We start from the raw sequence: 23,622 nt of genomic DNA, 5'->3' as shown, positions 1-23,622 counted from the left end.
ATGGGGGGGAAAAAACCCAAGAAGGATCAAATTAATTCTACCCTATCCGCTGGATGGTGCAGAATAATATTGCAGTAGAAGATTAAGCAGAGGAGGATCAGCCAAAGTTCAGTGTTCTATTTTTCTCTGCCTGATAGAAAAATATATCAGTTTGTCTACACAGAACCCTCTATGACACGGGTTTCAAACTCACAGCATCATGTTGTTGTTACATCACATATTGTAACTTTTTTCCCCTTCGCTAAACTGGGGGTGGGCGTGGCCAGCACATGACGTACCTGGCCCGCGGGCCATGAGTTTGACATCCTTGCTTTATAATGTCTTAATTTAAATACAGTTGTTATTCAATCTCTTAGAACCAGGCTCTGGGAGAAGCTAGCTGTTTCTTCTATTTATGCCCCTTTTTTGTCAATTATGAAATTAAATAAGATGGAATCAAATTCATTGTAGCGCTTTAGGGCAGCAGTCCCCAACCTTTGTGACTTGCCAGCCCAGCTTGGGGGTGAGAAGGGGAACTGGGCTGTGCAAGGCCAATTTCAAATAGGCCACTCCCCAGTAGCCCAGCCACTTATGCAGCCTAATTCTGAATAGGCCACGACCTGGTAATGGGCTACAGCCCAGGGGCTGGGGATCCTTGCTTTAGGCTACCTATAATGTGCATTCATAAAGAAGTGGTTGTGCAAGATTGCATTTTAGTGCCCCTATTTCCTAATTCTTATATTTGTTCATTAGTCTAGGTTTTAATAAAACCTCAGTTTCCTCATTCCCAGACATGCTCAACAGTAGACCTCTTTTTGGCCTGTCTATTTAATAAATTTAAATGGCTGCCCATTTCATATACATTATACAAGGCAGTGAACAATTAAAACAAATAAAAATACAGTAAAACGGGGATTTAAAAAGCAAAGAGTTGCCAAGAACCTTCATAACTTCCTACACTCAGATTTTTTATAAGTGGACAGTGCAGCAATCCTCCTTTTAGCATATATGGTCTTGAGACAGGGCCTCTGTACTCTTGTCCATTCTTGCAGTGGGGAACTAATCATTAGCTACAATAAAACTAAAGTAGACAACTTCTCCAAAAGATAAGTTATAGCTCTCATTCCTGGAAAATCAAAAGCTTCAGAATGTTTCAAATTAAGGTTTTTAAACATTTGGACACATCCTTCCAAACCATGATAACCTGGAATCATCAGCAAAGAGATGTTACTACTAGGACATATAATCTCTCAAACGCAATTCTGCATATTGCTAACTGCCGCAGCAATAACCATATTCCAGCTGCAATGGAAATCATCAGAGCCAGGATCATTAGCCACCTGTTATATATACATAGGTGCTTTTCTATTCCAAAACAAGTTCTAGTGATGTTATTCAATCAAAAATTTGGAGTGTTTGTGGCAAGTATCCCATTCTGTATCAAATTCCTTTCTGAGACTGGAATCTAGCCTAGTTGTCATGTGCCGTTGCTGCTTGAAATATTGGAATAAAATTTCCTTTTTTCTCCCCAACTCTGTGGCTATCTTTATCTTGCGGGATAATTTTATCTGCTCCAAATTGAAGATACAACGGGCCTTCAACACTGATATTCAGTGTGACTTAAGGAAAACCCCATTCCTCTATGGACAGGACTTACGCAGGAGCTCTGTCATGTACAAAAGCTTTCATTTTCGTCTTTTACATATTTTTTGCCATTTAAAAGGAAGTTTCATTAATGTCTCTGAAGAAAATATATTTTGCACGTGTTGAATAAAATATGTCTCCCTTTTCATATGCTCTGATAAGGTTAGCTAATATCTTCTTAATCTATTCTCATGTCTGTTCAGAGGGGAAAACCTTTCTAGTGTTAGCTAATAACTCACCAAGTACTGTATCTGCTATGTATTGTGGCCATTATCAATGTTTTAGAGACTTACGTGTTTTGCAGTTTGGGTAACTGTGCAAGATCCAGTTTTGATATTGTTGCAAGCAATCAGCCTGCATCAGATTAATTCACTACTAAAACAAGAGACAGATGGAAATAGCCCCTTTTGCCCCAAAGAGAATGTTGTAGTCTTATGTTATGTTGGTGGGAGTATAAAGCAATACAAACATTTAAACATTGATTTCATTACAAATAGAGCTTTCACTTGGTACATGAGAACCATTTGAATTATTTTGTTAGCTTCATTAGCTTTCCTACAATGAATTAACTGATCAGTGTGTGTTTTTGTGTTTGTGTGTGTGTGTGTGTGTGTGTGTATAGAGAGACAGATAGAGAGAAACTAGTGGACTCCTCAAGCAATTTATTCTATAGACATATCCTATGTAGACTATATGGTTCTGTTAGCTAGGATGAGTTGAATCTGTATTCTTATTCAGTGTGAATGAAGGAGATGAATTAGTTTTATTGATTGGGATAAAATTATGAACCTCAATTTTGCCAGATCAAATGAAGAGTTTCCCAGACGTAATAGGAATGTTATTGAATATTTGAAATCTATGGAAATATAATTTCTATTTTGTAACAAAATATTGCCTTATCATGGAAATTATGAATTTTGATATGGATTGGTTTGGTTATTTTGCTTGCATTTAAGGTTAAAATGATAAATTATAACTTGTATGGTGTTCATAAAAATAAGCTCTTTTCGAAGCGTATTTTATCCTTTGGAGAAGTATGCAGATACAGGGATATCTTTCTATCATGCCAAAAAGACAACTTCTATATTGGTTAAGATTCAAGAATATAGAAGATATTGCCACATTGAGCTTTATATGCAAGGAAATTCCTGTATCACAGAACCTGAATATAAGCATGTTTAATTAATTATCTCTGCCTTGCAAGAGTTTGTGTTTATTTGCCAGCTAAGCAACTAAGACAAAGAATATTGTTACCTTTTTTCTTCTCTGGTTGTCACTGCATCCGTGCTTATGTTTCCGGGTGCAAGATTCTTGTTAGGGATTGACTTCCTTCTTCCAGCCAATTTTCCCATGTCCAATTTGCAATGGAAAAAAAATGTTGGAAGGTAATGTTTGGTGAGCTCTTCACGCTTCCTACTGTTGTAGTAAATGAAGAACAAAATAGAATTTGTGTGTGTGTGAAAGTCTCTTGGAATGATGAGCATAGATTTGGCGTCAGCCCGTATCATTTTACAGATCATCTCCAGTAGTTTGCTTTGGTCTGCAGGTTGCTTTGGTGTCTGTTTATTCAGCTAAAAACAGCCAAATCAAGCACTGGGAAGAAAGAGAATTATATAACACCTTAGCCTATTCAAAGTCAGCAGAACAGACACACACACCCCAAAAAAACTGTTGTGATTTGAACAAACTGTTCTTTCTCCTCTTGTCCTATAATCCATGATCAATACATTGAATTTACACGCATTCCATTTTTCATACTAATAGAGCTGGAAGTTGCAAGGCTAAGCACAGATGGAAACCTGGAAGATCTTAAATTCCCACAGAATACTGGCTTTGGCAGCACCATCCAGCTGTCAGCAAATACATTGAAACAGAACGGTCGAAATGGTAAGCTCAGCTCTTTACTGCTGCTTTTAGGATTGGAGAAATGTTTTCTTTTAAGTTTAAATCATAGCGCTTTCACTATCTTTCCAGCTATAGCACATTAATAAAGTAAGTCAAATTGCTTTATTGAATCAAGCAGACAACATACTATGGCTGAATCCTCAAAGCAAAGTCTCTGGATCCTTAGTTGCCCTGGTCACTAGCAGCAGCTGTTGCTGCTGCTAAATGCCAGGTCAGCCTGCAATACATTCTTCCCCATCTGAGATATATTGTATGTGAGAGGGCTGGGTTGGCATAAATAACAAACATCAGCCTGAGCATAGAAGGCAGTCCCCTCTTGGAAATCTGACTACTCAGCTACAACTCCAGGGGCAGGGGAAGTAGCTGTAGTCATTTGGGAGAGTGATGGCTTTGAGAGGTACTGCTGTGCAGATAACCATATGAAGTCCTGATTGTGCAGTAGGGCTTTAGGGATCAGGTGGAATTGCTGTTGCCATACCAGGTGTCCTGGTGCACAGCAGCCTCTCAGTCAGGACACCATGATTCTGTTGCTAGACTTACAGTTGAGTTTTTCAACTTATATTACTTTCAATCTGCCTTCCTTGCATCCAGAATCAGAAGTGCCCCGGGGTTCAAGACCACCTTAGGCACAAGGCTAGCTGGGCCTTGTCCTTAAGTCACGCTCTCTACATTCTAGAAAGGAGCCTGTGGCAAACTATTTGAGCAGCTGTCAAACAAAATAGCTTGGATTTGTTCTGAGCTGGACTTCAGCTATGTCAAACCTATTGAGTTGATTGAGACAAATCTGGCTTGTTATTTGGGAAAGGTTTGAATCTATTGATCCCAAGGAAATTAACAGAATCCTTAGAGGAGCAAGCATGTGTACATATGCATTAGTGCCATGCCTCTCCTGGTTAGTCAAGGCTTCTAAGGAGATGCTGTATGGTTAGTTCAGATTGTGCTTCTTCAAGTTAATCCTTGAAGGAGAAGATCTAATCTATGCTTAAACAAGCAGTGATCTGCCCACCCTTTAAGAAACCATTATTGCACTGAATGGTAGGCACAATTTTTGTCCTATCTCCAACTTTCCCTTTTTTGAGGAATCTTGCTGAAGAGGTGATCAGTGACCTCTTTACACAAAGGTGGTACTGAGATCCATTGATCACAGTTCTAGATAAACTCTTGTGGGTCTAGGATGAGGTAGTACATATCCGAGGGAGGACGAAGACAAAACCCTGCTCCAAGTCTCCTGAACTGTTCTAAAAGAATATCATAAGAAAATAAGAATATGGACAGTTCCCTGGCCCATCTAGTTCAGCAGTTTACTCTCTCAATGGCCAATCAACCTCACAAGGAAGCTTTGTATTGGTCAATTGACAATAGCAGAAATGTAGGATAGTAATGTTAAATTTGATCATAACAAAAAGGCCTAGAAGGAAATTGCATTATTAAATAAAGCTAAAAACATTTGTCTCTAAGTAGAGACAAGTAGACATGTCAAGGGCCACATTCCATCTCTCTGCAATTTGTCGTATAGTTCCCAGATTAAGAATGATGGATTTTAAAAATCCATGTATTAGGAAAAATGTGTACAGGATGCATTATCAAAAGAAGGTTGCTTGCCAAAATAGCTGAATGAAGTTGCATTGAAAACATATATATTAGGAAATATATGCACCAAAATGTATACAACTTTAAAGATTGTTTAAAAATGTTCCCGAGCACAGTATGGGCGATGGTGCAAAAGGCAAATAAGATTTTTTATTTAGGCTTAGAACACTGTATAAACATGGTGGTCATTTCTGTAATTTGATTAAAGACTGACCAGAATTTATGAAACTCTTGCCTAAATTGTATATAGTATCATTCCCATTGTTTAACTCAGTCTTTCACAACTTTGGCAACTTTAAGATGGGTGGACTTCAACTCCCAGAATTGATGGGAGGCTGGGAAATTCTGGGACTTTTAGTCAACCACCTTAAAGCTGCCAAGGTTGAAAAAGCTCAGACAGCCACAATATCTTTATTTTCAGAAAGCACTTCATATACTGTATTGTACATATTATGACCAGCCTCGCATTCAGTGGTTTTGGCACAGCAGCAGCAATGCATTTGCAGTACAATATGCTAGAAGTCTGATTTCCATTCACTTTACATTTAATTCCCATATGACCATATCTGTTATGACTGGGAACTTAATAACCCAAGATGTAGGGCTTGTTATTATGGCTTTGAAATTGGAGGCACATACTCAGCGACTGTGTTTTGTGTTGTTTTATATTTGCTCTATCCTTTCTTTTTTTGTAGTTATTTACGGTCTGTGGGGATTTGGATTCTATTTTTTGATTATTCTGGCTGCCCATAGTTTAGCTTCATGGCTATTACTTTTTTGTTAAAACAAGAATATAAAGACTTTTTAAAAATTAAAAGTGTGTTTTTGAAAGGGATGAAGGGGTTAGATGCATATCTGGTTCTTTTGGGAGGAAAACCTATGCCTTTATTCCATTCCAAAACCCCACTATTTCTCCCCCACAAAACACATTAACTTTATTATTGTCATTGGCCAGTATTAATTAACCTGATAAATGCTATCCTGATAAACACCAACTAGAATTGAAATCTTCGTGTTGAGAAGTAAAGAGAAGGCAAAAAGAAAATGTAATAAGGCCAAGTTATCAAACTGCTGAAACTCCACCTTCAAGGCAGGAAACGAAGACAAATACAATGAGGCCAGGGCAAACTTGAGAAGAGGCATTAAGGTGGCTAAACAGAAATACAAACAAAAGGTAGAGAAGCAACTGGAAGATAATAACTCAAGACAGGTATGGCAGGGGCTACAACCCCTAACCAACTATAAGGGCAATATGAAAAAGAAATAGCCAATGCTAATGCCCTGCTGGTGGAGGAGCTAAATAGCTTCTTTGCCTGCTTTGAGATCAAAAGACCAGTGTCTGTGGTTCTAGTCCAAAGGCCCTCTAACCTCCAGCCACTCACCCTAGATGAACTTCAAGTGAAAGCTGTGCTGAAGGCTGTAAATCCCAACAAAGCTGCAGGCCAGACAGGGTGCTGGGGAAAGTGGAAACTGTGCTGACCAATTAACAGGGGTTCTGACAAGGATTTTTAACATCTCCCTGCAACAGGCTAGAGTCCCATCATGCTTGAAAGCAGCCACAATTATCCCAGTTCCAAAGAAAGCAGCCATAAATAGCCTGAATGACTATAGGCCCATTGCACTGACGTCTATAGTGATGGAGTTCTTTGAGAGATTGGTCCTACAACACCTCAGGTTCTGCCTTCCACCAAATTTTGATCAACACCAGTTTGCTTATCGAAGCAACAGGTCAACAGGGGTTGCCATCACCATTGCTCTACAGTACAATTACTGAGCTACCTTGAGAAATCTGGGAATTATGTCAGAATGCTTTTTGTAGACCTCGGCCTTTAACACCATCTTACCAGGCATTCTCATTGAAAAGTTGACTGACCTGAATTTCCCTCTCCTCACTTGTGAATGGATCAAAGACTTCCTCATGGATCGTCCACAAACAGTAAGGGTTGGGTCCTTTGCATCTTCCACATTAAAGCTCAGCACAGGCTCTTCTCAGGGCTGTGCGCTCAGCCCCTACCTGTACTTGCTGTATAGACATGACTGCATATCCTCTGATCCATCCAACTTCATAATAAAGTTTGCAGATGACACAACTGTGCTAAATCTCATAACTGGAGGGGACGAATCAGCATGCAGGGAAGAAATCTAGAAGGTATCCGCATGGTGCTCAAAAAACAACTTACATCTAAATACTAGTAAGACAAAGGAGATGGTGCTAGATTTCCGGAAGCACAGAGAAGAACCTGCCCACTGTATATTGAGGGGGGCTGTGTGGAGAGGGTTTCCTCTTTTAAATTATTGGGAGTGCTTATTAGTCAAGATCTAACCTGGAAAAACAACATGTCCCTGGTGATTGGAAAGGCCCAACAGAGACTTCATTTCCTTAGTGTTCTGCGAAAAAATCAGGTGGAACAACGGCTTATGACCTCTTTCTATTGGTCCACAAAGTGTCCTCACATATTGCATTATAGTATGGTACGCTGGTTTAACTCCTGCAGACAGGAAGGCACTATAGAGAGTGATCAATTTGGCACAAGAAACCATTGGTTGCCCTCTAACACCACTGGATGACATCGCCAGGTCTTGCTGCTTTAGCAGAGTAAGAGTGATTCAGAGATGAATCACACCCTGATCAGTGTCTCTTCGCACTTTTACCATCAGGCAGAAGACATCAAAGCATAGCCAGGCAAAAAATAGGTTTTAAAATAGTTTCTATCCTTGGGCTGTCAGGCTCTTAAACACAACCACAATCACTCCACACACATGCTGAAATGTATGACTAGTTTTTTTTTTCTTTTTCCTTTTCCCCTAATTACTTGCATTGGAATTATTCCTTATACTATTTATGTTGTTTGTATTTGTTGTCATGGATTGCACCAGTGAGGCTAAAACCAATTTCTTTGTATTTATTTTGTACAATGACAATAAAGACTAGACTAGACTATTTTCCCCAGCCTTATAAATTACAACTCTGCTTTCAAATCTCAGCACTTTTCTTATGTTCACAGGTACCATTAGGAGCATAAATATTAATGAGTGGATTCTTTTTGTTCATCACGTTTTAGCCTAAGTCACCTCTTAGCCTGCCTATTCTAAACTCTTGCCTGTGCACTATTTCTGTATTTCTGTATTTCCATATTCCTGTGATAGGCAGCCAAACAAATAGGTTTAAAAAATAGTTTCTATCCTTGGGCTGTCAGACTCTTAAACACAACCACAATCAGTGCACGCACAGGCGTACATGTATGACTAGTTTTTGAGTTTCCAAAAACAATCTCATCAAATTGTTTGAACTTAAGACTGAACTACACTGGGAATGGTAGTTGTTAGCACCTAGACCTACAGTAGTTGAAAGATCAAACACCTCTAGATTGGTGCAATAAATAGTGGTTCGCTAATACGAAATGCATAGCTGGGCTTGTGACTGCTACTGAAGTTGAAAGTCATGAAAAGTGTGCAAGTTTTCCTACAAATACCTCAATTGGAGGAATAGGAAAGTATTATAGTTTGATAAAGAAAGCATAACACTTCAAAATGTCATGAATATGCCTCCCAAAAAAACCCTCCAAGTCACACACAGATTATCTCATGGCTGAGCCTGAGAGTCAATAGGCCTATGCTGGAAAAGTAACCAAATTTCTATTTTAATTAGTACCAAGAACTAGATAATAACTCTCACGCTGAGCCCGCAATGTTACAAAGTAGTGCATCTTTATATATGGCTGTATTAGAATTTATTTATTGTGATTATATGTACAGCAACTCTGATTAATTAACATTAATCACTTTGCTCACATTAGTAGGTTGCTGCACCACCAATCCTGAAGCAGTTCTACAATTTTTTAAACTCCATTAAGAGAATTTTTCTATTATAGAACAAAGGTTTGTGGATTAGAAATTCTGAGAACTGATTTAATTAATTACCAAATTTTCTGTTTCAGGTGAAATCAGAGTGGCCTTTGTCCTATACCACAATCTGGGCCCCTATCTTTCCACAGAGAACGCCAGCATGAAATTAGGGATGGAAGCCATGTCTACTAATCATTCTGTCATAGTGAATTCTCCTATCATCACAGCAGCGATTAATAAGGAGTTCAGCAATAAGGTTTACCTGGCTGATCCTGTTGTGTTCACTGTCAGACACATTAAGGTGAGGACTTGCTTCCCTGGCAGAAAGCCTCACATTTTGAGATGGATTATTTTTCACTATTCCTGAAAACTTTCACTTCCTCCCCTACCCACAACACTTTTCAGGCAAAGCCAGTCCTTCTCCCCAGAAGTTATCTGAGCTACATAAAAGATATATAATCTTCATAAAGCACTTGGGGTTTTTAATTGTTTTGTAGTAGAAATGAAGTAATTCTGCAGAGCTGACTTTAGCTCTAAACAAATCAAATAATTGGGGGAGGGTAATTTTTAAAATGAGAAGAGCAATGTTTTTGTGGTGTCCATCACCCTCTGTTGCTAAATGACTAGGAGAACAGAGTTGATTTAATTTAGTTTTTTTTTTCATTGATGTATTTCTTCCCTATAGCAGTCAGAAGAAAATTTCAACCCCAACTGTTCATTCTGGAGTTATTCTAAACGCACAATGACAGGATACTGGTCAACTCAAGGTTGTCGGCTCCTCACAACAAACAAAACGCATACAACTTGTTCCTGTAATCACTTAACCAACTTTGCTGTTCTGATGGCCCATGTGGAAGTGAAGGTAAGTGATGGATAAATACAACTATTAAAAATTGGAAATGGTTACAGAATGGAAGGTGGTGTCATGTGTATGTGGGCAATATTACAATTATGCATCTCATGCTCAGCAAATGATGTCATTCACTTGTCTACCCAGTGCCTGCGGGGACAAACCAGCTTTAATTCACCCTTGGCAAGACAGAGTGGCTTGGGTTTTTATCCATGCTTGAGGGCCTGGTGATTTGTCATATTTTTTGAGGAAGCACTCTTTGACAAAGTTGGTATGCAATTTGGGTCTCCTAGATTCATAGTCCTGCTGGAGGAACAGTTAGAAGTGGTGACTAGGGAAGGACTTTGCATAACTTCATATTGTGTGTCATTTGCACCTTTTCATATAGCTGGGGTTTGCTGGTGCCTGGGTTATTACTTCTTAGTTTAATTGTGTAACAGATTCTACATGGTGCTGCCCTTGAAAATTTCCTGGAATTTGTGCTTCATGCAGCAATGTGGAAAGTTCTGTGTGTTCCATATTTCACCCATGTTACACCACTGCAACATAGGTTGCACTGGCTTTTAGTTGCTTTTCCGGTACACCTGGTTAGCATCTATATGACATGGGCTGAAGTTATTTATGGAACTGCCTTTCTATGAAGGTGTCCGATCCGGTTCACCGACAAAAGGGCGAACGACAAAACCGTGCCCGACTAAACCGTGTCGCTGATGTCATCAACAGGGCGACAACAGCGCGGAGACAGAAGCACGATGTAAACCCTAAACCTAAACTTAACCCCTAACCCTAAACCTAATCCTAACCCTAAACCTAACCCTTAACCTAACTCTAAACCTAAACCTAACCCTAACCCTTAACCTAACCCTAAACCTAACCCTAAACCTAACCCTTACTTTAAGTTGAATCGGCTTTCTTTCAACGCGCTATTTAAAGCGCCCTTCTTTCTCCGCGCTGGCTGTTGTCGCCGCGTTGATGACGTCAGCGACGCGGTTTAGTCGGGTGAGGTTTTTTTGTTCACCCTTTTGTCAGGTCATGGTCCGATCCGTGTATCTGCCATTCTTCGGTGGACAAAGGGGTGGGTGGGTGGATTTGATGCATTTTGTTCTTTCTCCTTTCTAAGTCTTGCCTTGCCGGTTTATATAACCTTTTGCCTGATTTATAACCATTGCCTGGTGCCTCAGAGGCCTAGAAAATCATCACCTCTTGCAGGATGCTGGGAGGTGGGGGAAGCCATGTGGTTTGAAATTCTGGGAGATGCTCCTTGAGAATCCCTGCTTATCTGTTTCTCAGAGAGGCTGCTACAAAAACATCTTCACACCTGTGGATTGGTGGGAATCCACATTGGGAGGGTTTCCTAAGTCCCTTTATCATGAATTGTATAGCCTGAGGGTCCCAGAGCCTACTTTGAATGTTGATTTGCTTTCACTCCTTTTCAATAAAAGATTCCTTTTGAAATACCAGGTTTTCAAGAGTCCATGCTTTTTTGAAAGGGGTAGGGGGTGAGGCAGGCCCTTACATAAAGACTCTGCAATAGTGGCCAACCCGGAGAGAGTCCTTCGGGATTGGGCGACATACAAATCTATTAAAATTGGAATTGGAAATTGGATTTTTTTTTCTTCCAAATTTATATTCTACCGAGGGGACCCTGCAACAATGTCCAAACAGAGAAGCAAACAAGGGAAAGCCAAGTGCTGGGGAGAAACCTCAACAACTACCCAACCTGATACTGGCTCCATATGTCCCATAGAAGACATTGAAGCTATCTTTGAAAGTTCCATGAAGCCCCGATGGTCCATCACTGTAGGAAAAAGGGACATCTGGGACAGAAGAACCAGGGGGTGACCCTCACCCTCAGCATCTGCAAACCTGGGTGGGAAAAGGAACAGGAAGCCCTTTCCGATCAGGAGGAACTGATCAGGGAACCACTAACAGATGGTAATTTGTAGCAACACATCAACTGCCTCGTGATGGAAGCCCTACAAAACCTCACCATCTAAGATGAACTGGGATGCCAGAGGGAAGGGAGGTGGAAAAAGGGAACAGGGAAATAGCCATGGATGGCCACCCTGCTGAGGCCACTATCATTCCCAAAGAATACCAGGATTTGGCTGAGGTATTTAGTGAGAAAGCGTCAGATGAACTCCCACCTCATCATGCTACGGATTGTGCCATTGAGACTTTACCAGGGGCTAAACTTCCAAAACCAAAGATATACTGCATGTCCCCTGGAGAACTAGATGAACTCAGAGCATTTATCGACAAAAATCTAAAAGAGGTTTCATTGAACTCTCCTGACTGAAAATATCAGCCCCTTTTGTTCCACAAAAGGAAAGATGGCTCCTTACGCCTTTGTGTTGATTACCATAACCTAAACACAATTAGCGTGGAAAATATGTACCTACTCCCCCTCATGAAGGACATGGTGACCCATCTCTCTAAAGGAAAAATATTTTCAAAGCTGGATTTATGAGAGGTGTACTACTGCATCAGAATTAGGAAAGGGGATAAGTGGAAAACTACTTTTAACACTCCACTGGGGTGTTACCAATTTAAAGTACTCCCTTTCGGACTACAAGGGGGCCCTGCCATGTTTATGCAACTAATTAACGAGATGCTCTATGAACATTTATACAAAGGGGTCCTGGTTTATCTTGATGATATTCTCATTTACACCAAAACAAAAGCAGAACACATAAAACTAGTCCGAGCAGTTCTCGCTAAACTCCAAGCCACCAAACTCTATGCAAAACTCTCTAAAAGTGAGTTCCACCAAGAAAGAATTGACTACCTGGGATACAGAATATCCCACGAGGGAATAGAGATGGATCCACAAAAAGTAAAAGCTATCATCGATTAGGAGCCACCCCAAACCCATAAACAACTACAAGGTTTCCTGGGTTTTGCTAACTTTTACCCACACTTCATCCCAGCCTTTGTGAGAATCACTCTCCCCATTACGAACTTGCTAAAGACAAAAGGGGGGGGGGGCGAAACCAAGGAAACCCCTTAACTGGACCATGGAATGTGAAGCAGCATTTGAAAAACTATTCTCAGCCAAACCAATCCTAAAACATCCAGACCCAGTACAACCATTTGCCATCCAAGGAGCTGGCAGTGATGTGGCAGTAGGAGCGGTCCTACTGCAAAACAATGAACAGGGACAATTGCAACTTGTGCATATACATCCAAAAAATTGACAGAAACCAAGTAAAGATGGGCTATATGGGAGAAAGAAGCTTATGTAGCACGATGGGCCCTCCTCACATGGAGACAATTCTTAGAAGGGAACAAAATCCCCTTTGAAGTCTGGACTGATCATAGAAACCTAGAAGCTCTGAAGACACCACGAAAACTCTCCCCCAAACAAGTATGTTACACACAATACTTTAAACAGTTTAATTTCATCCTCAAATATCTTCAAGTAGGGAAAAACTTCTTAGTTGTTGCCCTGTCCAGAAAACCTAATGCAACAGCAAAAAGACTGAAATTGTTAAACCTATGCTCCAAACACCCCAGCTAGCCGCCAAAGTAATTACCCAAGCACAAGCCAAAAAAGAACCGCTTGCTGACAATGCAATGGTTTCCAAATTTAAGGAGGTTCTACTTAAGGATGACTGGTTTCAAGCACACAAAAACATTTGTTTGCTCAAAGACAACAGCCAGGTAGAAAACAAACTTTATGTCCCTGCTAGCCAAAGATTGGATCTTATGAAGCAATGCCTCAACTCAAGGATAGCTGGACATTTTGGATTTGGGAAAACTCTACACCTCATCAAAAGACAATTCTGGTGGCCATTTCTTTAAAAAGACATTGAGAGCTACATTGCTAGCTGCCCCACATGCGCAGCTTCAAAAAGACGACAAGGAAAATCCCCAGAACTGTTACAAACTGTAGCAGAACCTTCAGCACTCTGGAGAGAGATTTCTATGGATTTTATAATGGAGCTGCCTGAAAGCATGGGAAACACAGTTATTGGGTTGTAACGGACCTCTTTTCAAAACAGGTCCATTTCATACTCTGCCAGAAGATCCCAACAGCCAAGGCACTAGAAAAAATGTTTTTAGTCCACATTTATTGCCTCCATGGAGCTTCACAATGGAGTATCTCAGAGAGGGGTATCCAATTCACCTCCAGATTTTGGTGGGCTTTCTTAAACCTGTTAGGCTCCTCCCAGGGGCTGTCCTCTTCGCATAATTCCCAGACAAATGGCAGGGTTGAAAGGACCAATGAGGTGTTAGAACAATATTTAAGATGTTTCATTAACTACCAACAGGACAACCGGACTGACCTCTTACCTTTTGCTGAAGTAGCTTTTCAGATTTTTCTAGTCTTTTATTAAATATTTATGTCTTACTAATTTATCAATGTCTATAAAATTTGGATGTTTCATTGCTTCTATTGTAGATAGCTATTTTCAGATTTTAATATAGTGGATTTTTTTTTACTTTTTGCCAATTTTGTGTCTTTGGAAATATTTGTTTGTTTCATTTTTCCATCCCAAATGAAGGCGTGCCATCCTACTTGAAGATTGTGTCCTTCAAGTGCCAGAATTCTTTTTTTTTCAACTCAATCCACTCTTTTAGGCATGTTAATGTAGCTGCCTGAAATTCATTCTCTTGTTTTTTTCAGCATGTTTTATGTTATTATTTTTCTTTTGTTTTTATTGATATTTAAACCTGCCACATCACCTATTTCTTCTATCCTTTGAATTAATTTAAGTCTGGATTGCAATGGGTCTTCCAATATGAATATTAGATCATTGGCAAAAGCTTGGATTTTATACTCTTCCTTTTTTATTTTTAGTCTTATTATCCCCTGATCCTTCCTAACTCTGGTTAGGAATATTTCTAAGGTTCGAATAAAAAGAAGTGGAGAAAGAAGACATCCTTGTCTTTCTCCTTTTGTAATCTCAATTTTTTCTATTGTATCCTCATTCATAAGCACTTTTGCTGTTTGGTTTGTGTATCCATTTTCTTTCATTTTTACAAATTTTTCTCCCAACTTCATAGTATCTAATTGTAATGTTATGAATTTATGTTGTAAAATGCCTTTTGGGCAACAAGGAAAACCAATGCAGTTTGTTTCTCCGGGTGTGCTTTGCAATATTCTAGGATGTTTATTATAGTCCTCATGTTATTTTTGATCTGTCTGTGTGGAAGAAAACCATTTTGATCTGGGTGAATCTGTTCATTTAGAGTCTGTTTAATCCTTTCTGACATAATTGAGGTACATATTTTATAATCCGAGTTCAGTAACGAGATGGGTCTATAATTTTGAAATTTCTGAAGGTCTGAATCTTCTTTTGGTATGAGAGTTCTCGTTGCTTCTGTCCCTGATGCCGGTAGTTTAGCTTTTTCTAGCACTTCATTTAATACTTCTAATAGAAGTTCTTCCAATATTTCTTGTGTGTTTTTCTATAATTCCACCAGGATTCCATCTGGACCTGGAGTTTTATTATTATTTTTTTGTTTTTTCAATGCCATCCCTAACTCTTTTATTGTAATTGGTCTGTTTATCATTTCTCTGTTTTTGTCTGGGATTGCATTTATGGTTGCAAAATTTAGGTATTGTTTGATCCTGTCTTCTGATATGTTATCTTGTGAATAGAGTTTTGTAAAAAAGTTTTTATACTCATTTTCTCTTCTGGTCTGTGTTGTATGGCTCCATCCTCGCCTTGCAGTTGATATATAGTCCTTTTTTCTTTTTCTTTTTTCAATTTATGTGCTAACCAACATCCGGATTTATTGGTGTGTTCAAAGTAATTTTGTTTAGCCAATTTAATCTTCTGAGCTAGTTCTTCCTGTACTGTTAAATTGTACTTGTGTTTTATGATCTCTCTTTTTTCTTTCTTAGTCCTGTTTTGAGGATCTTTCTGTAGTTCCGAATCCGCCTCCTTAAGTTCCTTCTGTAATATCCCTTGTTGTACCTTTTTTTTCTTGTTTTTCCTTGCCATATAGGCAATTGTTAATCCCCTGACATATGCTTTTGTGTGTCCCAAAGATTTTGTAATGATGTATCTTCTTTTTTGTTCATCATAAAAAATATTTTCAGTTCTTTCTCTAACATTTGTATGTATTCTTTTTCTTTTACCAGATTTTGGTTCATCATCCATCTTTTTTTCTTTTTACGGCCTTTCCACCTTATTTTAATTGGATTGTGGTCCGCCCAGTTGTTAGTCTCTATTTCTACTTCTTCCATCTCATTACGTAGACCAGGTGTCATCCAGGCCATGTCAATTCTTGACTAGGATTGGTGCTGATTTGAATAGAATGTGTATTGGATGATTGTCTTGTGTGTCTCTCTCCATATGTCGTGTAAATTAAGTTCTGCCGTCATTCCTAAAAATGATTTAGGTAGGATATTTCTCTTTGTTTTATTCTTGTTTCATTAGTTACACATTTGTTACACATTTAGTAATAGAGGATAGTTTTAGTAGTGATTGACAAATCTCCCACATTTAAATATAATTTAAGTAATCTTAGATGAGTGTAGTATACCACCCTATCTCAGAGATTACTGTATCACCTTCACATCTGGTTCCCACTAAGAGAGAGCCATATTAAGAAGCTGAAAATAGCAAAAACAAAAATAAAAAAATCTCATTGGATAAAATGGGTTCTCATAATGATCACTACAAAAAAGATCATAAAATTGGGCATGGTCACATAGTGAATCACTTACATGTTCAGCATGACATATGACAATAATTCCATGTTCAATTATGGTCATAGGTTAAAGCCCATAATACACCATAAGAAGTGGTGGGGTTCAAATAATTTAACAACTGGTTCTCTGCCCTAATGATTTCTTCCAATAACCAGTTCACCAAATTGCTCAGAAACTTAACAACTGGCTCTCCCGAACTGGTGCAAACTGGCTGAATCCCACCACTGACCATGTATATTATTTTCAGGCCCAGTGAAAGGGAAGAGATGATTTAACCATCAGGAGACCATTGGAATTTTGTGGCAAACTAAAGGTGAAATAGGCACGAAGCTAGAAATGTATAGGGGCTGAAGCTTGTGGGCCAGGAATAAACATTTCCCAGCCTATCAAATGCCAGTATCATATCAAAAAATGTCAATCAGTCATAGCTATTAGCTGACTTTACAAGTATCTGCTAATTCAGGAAGGGAAAAGGAAAAGGAAGAGGAAGAATCTTTACAGTCTATATGAATTTGGCTCCTGCACCCATTTATGTTTCTTGTTTTTCATTTTAATGTTCCTTCTGTCTCAAAGGACTTTTGAAACGTTCTGTAAAAAGAAAGAAATTTAGCAAATTCTCCATTGACTCAATTCATCATGTACATAGAGCGATTACTAACATGGAGCGGATCACATTATACCTGCTTGTCATATAACTGCTAAAGGCAATTGGTTAATCTGCCTTTTAAGTTGTTTTATTATTGCATTCTCTTCTGTTTCATTATGACTATACATTTGGGGTCCCATTTTGTACACTGCTTTCTTGTCATTTGATGAAGAGTGCTTTAGAACTATTTTAATGAATACATAAATAGATGGTTGCTTTAAATGAATGCATAACTTCAGGGCCAGATGAATTTCATTCTAGTTTAATAAACACAATTTAATAGAACTTGCTGATGCACTGTTAATCTCTTGTCCCTGTGTTCATAAAATGTGATCACACAGCTAAAGCAGAGAGAAAACAACCTTGTCAGTCAGAGATAGATACTAGGGAAAATACTATAACTCATTGTAAGTTATTTTATAAATGCCCTGATAACTGCAGAGTGATTTATAGAAACTATTTTGAAAGCAGATCATTATAGAAAATGTAATTGAGATTGTATACCTTAACTGCACGAGAACTACAATTACTGAATTCTACTTTGGAGAGTAAGATTATAGAGTTACCTCTAACGTGGACATGAAAATTAAGTCATCCTTGGTTCTCTTAGATGCTAGTTATCTTGTCATTCCCATTCCTGAGGCACACCAAAATTTTGGATATGGTTTTCACTGATTTTATACTTAATCCATCTTTAGAATGATATACACCAGTGTTGATGAACCTTTTTGGGCACTGAGTGCGCACATGCGCAAGCCAGAAATTGGAAGAGCAGCCGCCTCATGCACATGCACGCACCAGCCACCTGGTCTTCCGGTTTCTGGTGTGCATGTGCATGAGAAGACCAGCTGGCTGGTGTGCGTGCACATGCTGGAAACCAGAAGATCATCTTCCTGCCATGCGCACTGGGTGGCTGCTCTTCTGGTTTCAGCACTCCCACGTGCATGAAGACCAGCTGGACAGTGTGCCAGAATACAGAAGAGCAATGGATGACGTCTTGCATGCCCAGAGAAATGGCTCTGCATGCAACTTCCGGCACGCATGCCTTCCGATCGCCATCACAAATATATATACCATTCATTTTCTTAAAATCTTAGATAACCATATACTTAGTCTCTCTTCCTGCAATAGATTTATTCTTATGCAGGAGATGATATGATCATATGATACTATGATCATGCCATTGTCTTGCTCACTGTAAAAAGGTAAGAGAACACCTATCTGACCTTGACAAATATAAATCATAGGGACCTGACAGATTACATCCCAGAATTCTGAAGGAGTGGGAGATGTTATCTCAGAACCATTGTAACATATCTTTCGAAAATCCTGGAGAACCTGGGAAGTACCCAAGTATTGGAAAAGGGCTGATATGGTTTCCATCTTCAAGATAAGAAAAAAACCAGACCCAGGAAACTACAGACCAGTGGTAGTCAACCTAGTCCCTACTGCCCACTAGTGGACGTTCCAGCTTTCATGGTGGGTGGTAGGGGTTTGCTGTTAACTCTGCTTTATAAATTTTATAAAGAAAAGTTACTGCCCTACTTTATAAATCACCATTACTGTGGAACCGGAGGGTGGTTAGAAAATTTTACTACTAACAGAGATACAAAAGTGGGTGGTAGGTATAAAAAGGTTGACTACCCCTGCTACAGACCATTTAGTAACATCAATACCTGGGAAGATCCTGGAAAAGATAATCAAGAAACAGATCTGCAAGCAACTAGAAGCAAATAGTTATAACTAGTAGCTAGCATGGGTTTGTTAAATTGTTAATTTATTTCATTCTTTGATAAAGTGACTAAATTAGTAGACCAGCGAAATGCCGTAGACATTATATACTTAGATTTCAGTAAGGCATTTGACAAAATAGACCACAACCTAATTCTTGGTATGCTAGAAAAATGTGGAATAGACAACATCACCACTAGAGGGATTTGTAGCTGGCTAACAAACCATACTCAATGAGTAGTTCTTAATAGTACTACATTCACATGGAGAGAAGTAAGCAGTCGGGTACCACAAAGCTCCATCTTAGACCTAGTACTCTTCAATGTCTTCGTAAATGATTTAGATGAGGGAATAGAAGGGGAACTCATCAAATTTTGAGATGACACTAAACTGGCAGGAACAGCTGACACCCTTGAAGATAAGCTCAGGATCTAAAAAGATCTTGACAAATTTGAACAATGGGCCCTATCCCACAAAATGAATTTTAAAGTGGAGAAAAGCAAAGTTTTACATTTAGGCAGTAAAAATCAAAAGTATAAATACAGATTAGGCAAGACCTGGCTCAAAAATAGTAACTATGAGAGGGACCTTGGAGTCCTAGTGGATGATCACTTGAATATGAGCCAGCAGTTTGCAGCAGCAGCCAAAAAAACTAATACAATTCTGGGTTGTATAAACAGGCATAGAATCAAGATCACCTGAAGTATTATTACAACTTTATAAAACCCTAGTAAGACCACACCTGGAATACTGCAACCAATGTTGGTCACCATACTACAAAAAAGATGTTGAGACTTTGGAAAAATTTCAGAGAAGAGTAACTAAGATGATCAAAGGCCTGGAGACTAAAATATATGTAGAATGGTGGCAGGATTTAGGTTTGGCTAGTCTAAAGAAAAGAAGAATTGGGGGTGACATGAGAGCATAGTAGTATTCCAGTATTTGAGGGGCTGCCACATTATGAGCAACTAAGCAAGAAAGTTAAGGAGTTAGGTGCACAAGTAGTTTTTTTCATCTGTACTGCCAATGAAAGGTCAACACCCGGAAAGAGAACAGAAGATTCTAGAAGTGAACCACTGGCTAAAGGGTTGGTGTCACCAAAAAAAACTTTGAATTTCTGGCCATGGTCTGCACTACCTCCATGATGGGCTTTTGGCAAGGGATTGGAAGACTAACTGTGCACCTAATGAGAAATTGAATAGGTTCCTGACCAACCTAGCTGATAACTTTGTTGTCCAAAAGATAGAGGAAGGAACTAGAGGAAAATCTATACTGGACCTAATTCTCACAAACAAAGAAGCTTTTGCTAGAAAACTTTTTGCTAACCAGTTAACTAATGTCAACTATAGGAAAAATACCACAGTAGTAATGGGGGAACTTTACTAACATCAACTGGGAAACAGACTCTGCATGAAGTGGGAGATTGAACAGGTTCCTTATGAGCCTAGCTGACACCTTTGTCATCCTAAAAGTAGAGGGAACTAAAGGGTCAACTATATGGATTTAATTCTTACCAAAAGAGATGAAATGATAAGGGGGGGTTGAAGTTGCAGGAACCTTGGGTGAGAGTGATGATGTCATACTAGAATTCAACATTATGCAAACACAAGCAATAGAACATAATGATAACAGAGTCAAAATGATAACAGATTTTAAAAGAGCTGATTTTAACAAAATCAAAGAGAACTTGGGAAAGATTCCTTGGATTAAAATCCTAAAGTGGAAAACAACTCAAGAAGCTTGGGAAACTTTGAAAAATATGATCATAAAAGCCCAGTCCAGTGCAATACCACTGAAAAAGAAGAAATCAAAGAAGAAATCAGCATGGCTTCACAAAGATCTCTCTGACAAATTGAAAGACAAAAAGGACAAGTAAAAAAATGGAAAGAGGAATACATAACTAAGGCAGAATATACATTACAGAAAATAACGGCAAAACAAAACCAAGGACACAGTTGTTCCACTAAAGAAAAAAGACAGCAAGGAAGTAACAGGCAGCAGAGAGAAAGCAGAGCTACTTAACTCATACTTTGCATTGGTCTTCACGCAAAAAGAAACTATAGCTCAACCTACCAAAAACATAACTGTAAAAGACAGACTAGAAATAAAAGTTAAAATAAGCAAAAAAATGGCAAGAGAACACCTGTCTGATCTTGATTAATACAAATCACCCAAACCTGATGGATTACATCCCAGAATTCCAAAGGATCTAAGAGTATGTGGTGGCAGCCAAAACAGCCAATGCAATTCTAAATTGAATTAATACAATCAAGATCAAGTGAGGTACTAACATCACTCTATAAAGCCTTAGTAAGACCACACCTAGAATACTGCAACCTGTTGTGGCCACCACACTATAAAAAGATGTTGAGACTCTAGAAAAAATGCAGAGAAAAGCAACCAAGATGATTAGGGGCAGGGGTGGGTTCCAACAGTCACTACTGCTGGTTCACCCATGGGTGCGCCTCACGCACGTGCATGTGCAGTACAATAAAAAATTGTTCTGCGCATACACAGAAGCAAAAAAACAAGGCGGCGGTGCCCATGGCAGCACCCGGAAAACCGGTTCGGGGGCATGGCAGGCCTGGGTTGCTTCTGGTTCCAGCAACCCAGACCACCAAACCGCTACCGGTCTGGCTGAACCGGTAGGAACCCACCACTGATTAGAGAACTGGTTCCAAGTGCTCGGCGTGGCTAGTCTAGTGAAGAGAAGGACTAGGGGAGACATGATAGCAGTGTTTCAATATTTGAGGGGCTGCCACAGAGAGGAGGGAGTCAAACTATTTTCCAAAGCACCTGAAGGCTAGACAAGGAATAACAGATGGAAACTGATCAAGGAAAGATTCAACCTAGAAATAAGGATAAATTTTCTGTCAGTGAGAATAATCAATCAGTGGAACAGCTTGCCTTCAGAAGTTGTGGGCACTTCATCACTGGAAGATTTAAAGAAGGGACTGGACTCCCATTTGTCAGAAATGGTGTAGGGTCTCCTGCTTTTGCTGCGAGAGGGTTGGACTAGAAGACCTACAAGATCCCTTCCAACTCTGTTAATATGTTAATATGTTCTTCAGAGATTTATGTGGATGGATCTGAAGCATAGATAATTATGACATAGATAATGTTGTCGTTGACTTGGTATGGGAGCTAGAGTTGAAACCACTGCTTCCAGCTCTTGAAATGTCTCTTCTTGGTCTTATCTAATTCTTGAGTCAGGAGCATAACATTAAGGGCAGATTAAATTAATTCTAAGCAATTGGACAAACCTTTCCTTGAAGCAATGTTATGGATTTGTAGTTGTTCTAAATATATACCAAATTATTTTCAGGAATGTAAACTTGCCATAAACATTGCAAGTTACATCTTCCAGTAAAAGGTTTTGCTTATTTCATATAGTTATAATATTGAATGAAACATTTGGTAATCAAGCCCAACTATCTGCTTTGTGATCATTTATTCTTACTCCTTTCTCAACTTCTCATATTAATCTAGTACATAGTATCAGTTTAAGGGGAATTTTTTCTAGAGCCTTCCCATTTAACCTATTTTAGTTACTTCTTAGCCACAGCCATTTGGAATGTTTTCACTTGAAGCAACTATTGTAGAAACCAATATCAGGGATATAATTGTTAATTCAAGAAAGGTGTCAGAAAAGGAACTGAGATTAAAGTTTGAAGAGACTGTAGAAGACATCAACAAACTGGGCAAGTGATATAATGACCTGGTGTGCGATGTGACTAATAAGAAAAAAAGGGAGGATATAAGTTACATTTAAAAAAAAACTGTTTCCTTCTTTCTTTCCTTTGTTTCTTACTTTTTATTTCCTCTCCCATTTGATCCATCACTATGCTATTCAAAATATTCATTTTCTTTTATGATTAACAGAATTTATAGTAGAAGAACCATGTTAATCTATAGTAACCAAAAATCATAAGGAATCTGATAGAATGCATTAGTCTGAAAACCATATGAGCTCAGAGGTGTAGCTCCGAAAAACTTGCGACTTTCACTAAAATGTGTTGGCTTATAAAAGGTACCACCAGACTTTTTATGTTACATGATTAACAGCTAAAACTTGGATTCCATAAGACTACTTAATCCTGATTCTGGTATTTTTGTACAGATTGTTTGCCTGGAATACATGTTTAAAATATTGAATCTTAGTATTCAGTTAAATTACTTTAATATTGACTTTAAAATGTTCAAGGGAATAAGAGAAGGTATACTCAAAATTCACCAGAAGGATTTCACTTTAGGATTTGGTGGAAGCCTTCCTATGCCAATGGAAGACAGTATTATGTTCATGACCCATACTTAAGCAATACCTCCATTACAAAGCAGAACATTACATTGACAGAGCTGTTTTACTAGCAAAAATAATTATAATAGGATAATTGCAGCTTATGCTATTGGAGTGAATGAATGGTATAGTTGTGATATTATCTAGTATATTGTGTGTGTGGTGAAGCAATTGTCTGCTGGAGGAGTATTTCTGCTGTTTTGAGTTCATTGATTCCTTTTGTGTGCATCTGGACATCATTTCCACCATAATATTTGATTACTGTGATATTTCCATCCATTTTCTAGTTATGTATTAAAATCCAGCTTTCAATCAAAAGTGGTTATCTGAAAAGATGTATTAGTATTATAAATTTGCTGTCCGCCAGAAATGAGGTTCATGTTTTATGTTTATATGATTTGCAAAATTCTCCTTGGTGTAAATCTCCTTGTATGGTTTAGACATTATGTTACCTCAAGTCATGTTCT

The 23,622-nt window shown here is 38.7% G+C and overlaps 1 protein-coding gene across 1 annotated transcript in view; it reads left to right on the top strand.

The window, feature by feature from the left end:
* Positions 1-23,622, top strand: part of ADGRL3 (adhesion G protein-coupled receptor L3) — a 453,165-nt gene that overhangs the window by 264,505 nt on the left and 165,038 nt on the right. The window contains 3 exon segments of the mRNA XM_032213192.1: positions 3,388-3,510; positions 9,057-9,265; positions 9,650-9,826. Of these exon segments, the coding sequence (XP_032069083.1) occupies positions 3,388-3,510; positions 9,057-9,265; positions 9,650-9,826 (509 nt within the window).

The sequence above is a fragment of the Thamnophis elegans genome, chromosome 3, assembly GCF_009769535.1.
Source record: "Thamnophis elegans isolate rThaEle1 chromosome 3, rThaEle1.pri, whole genome shotgun sequence".
Classification (NCBI taxonomy): Eukaryota; Metazoa; Chordata; class Lepidosauria; order Squamata; family Colubridae; genus Thamnophis; species Thamnophis elegans.
Note: the sequence above shows the minus strand (reverse complement) of the source record. Positions and strands in the feature narration are given on the sequence as shown.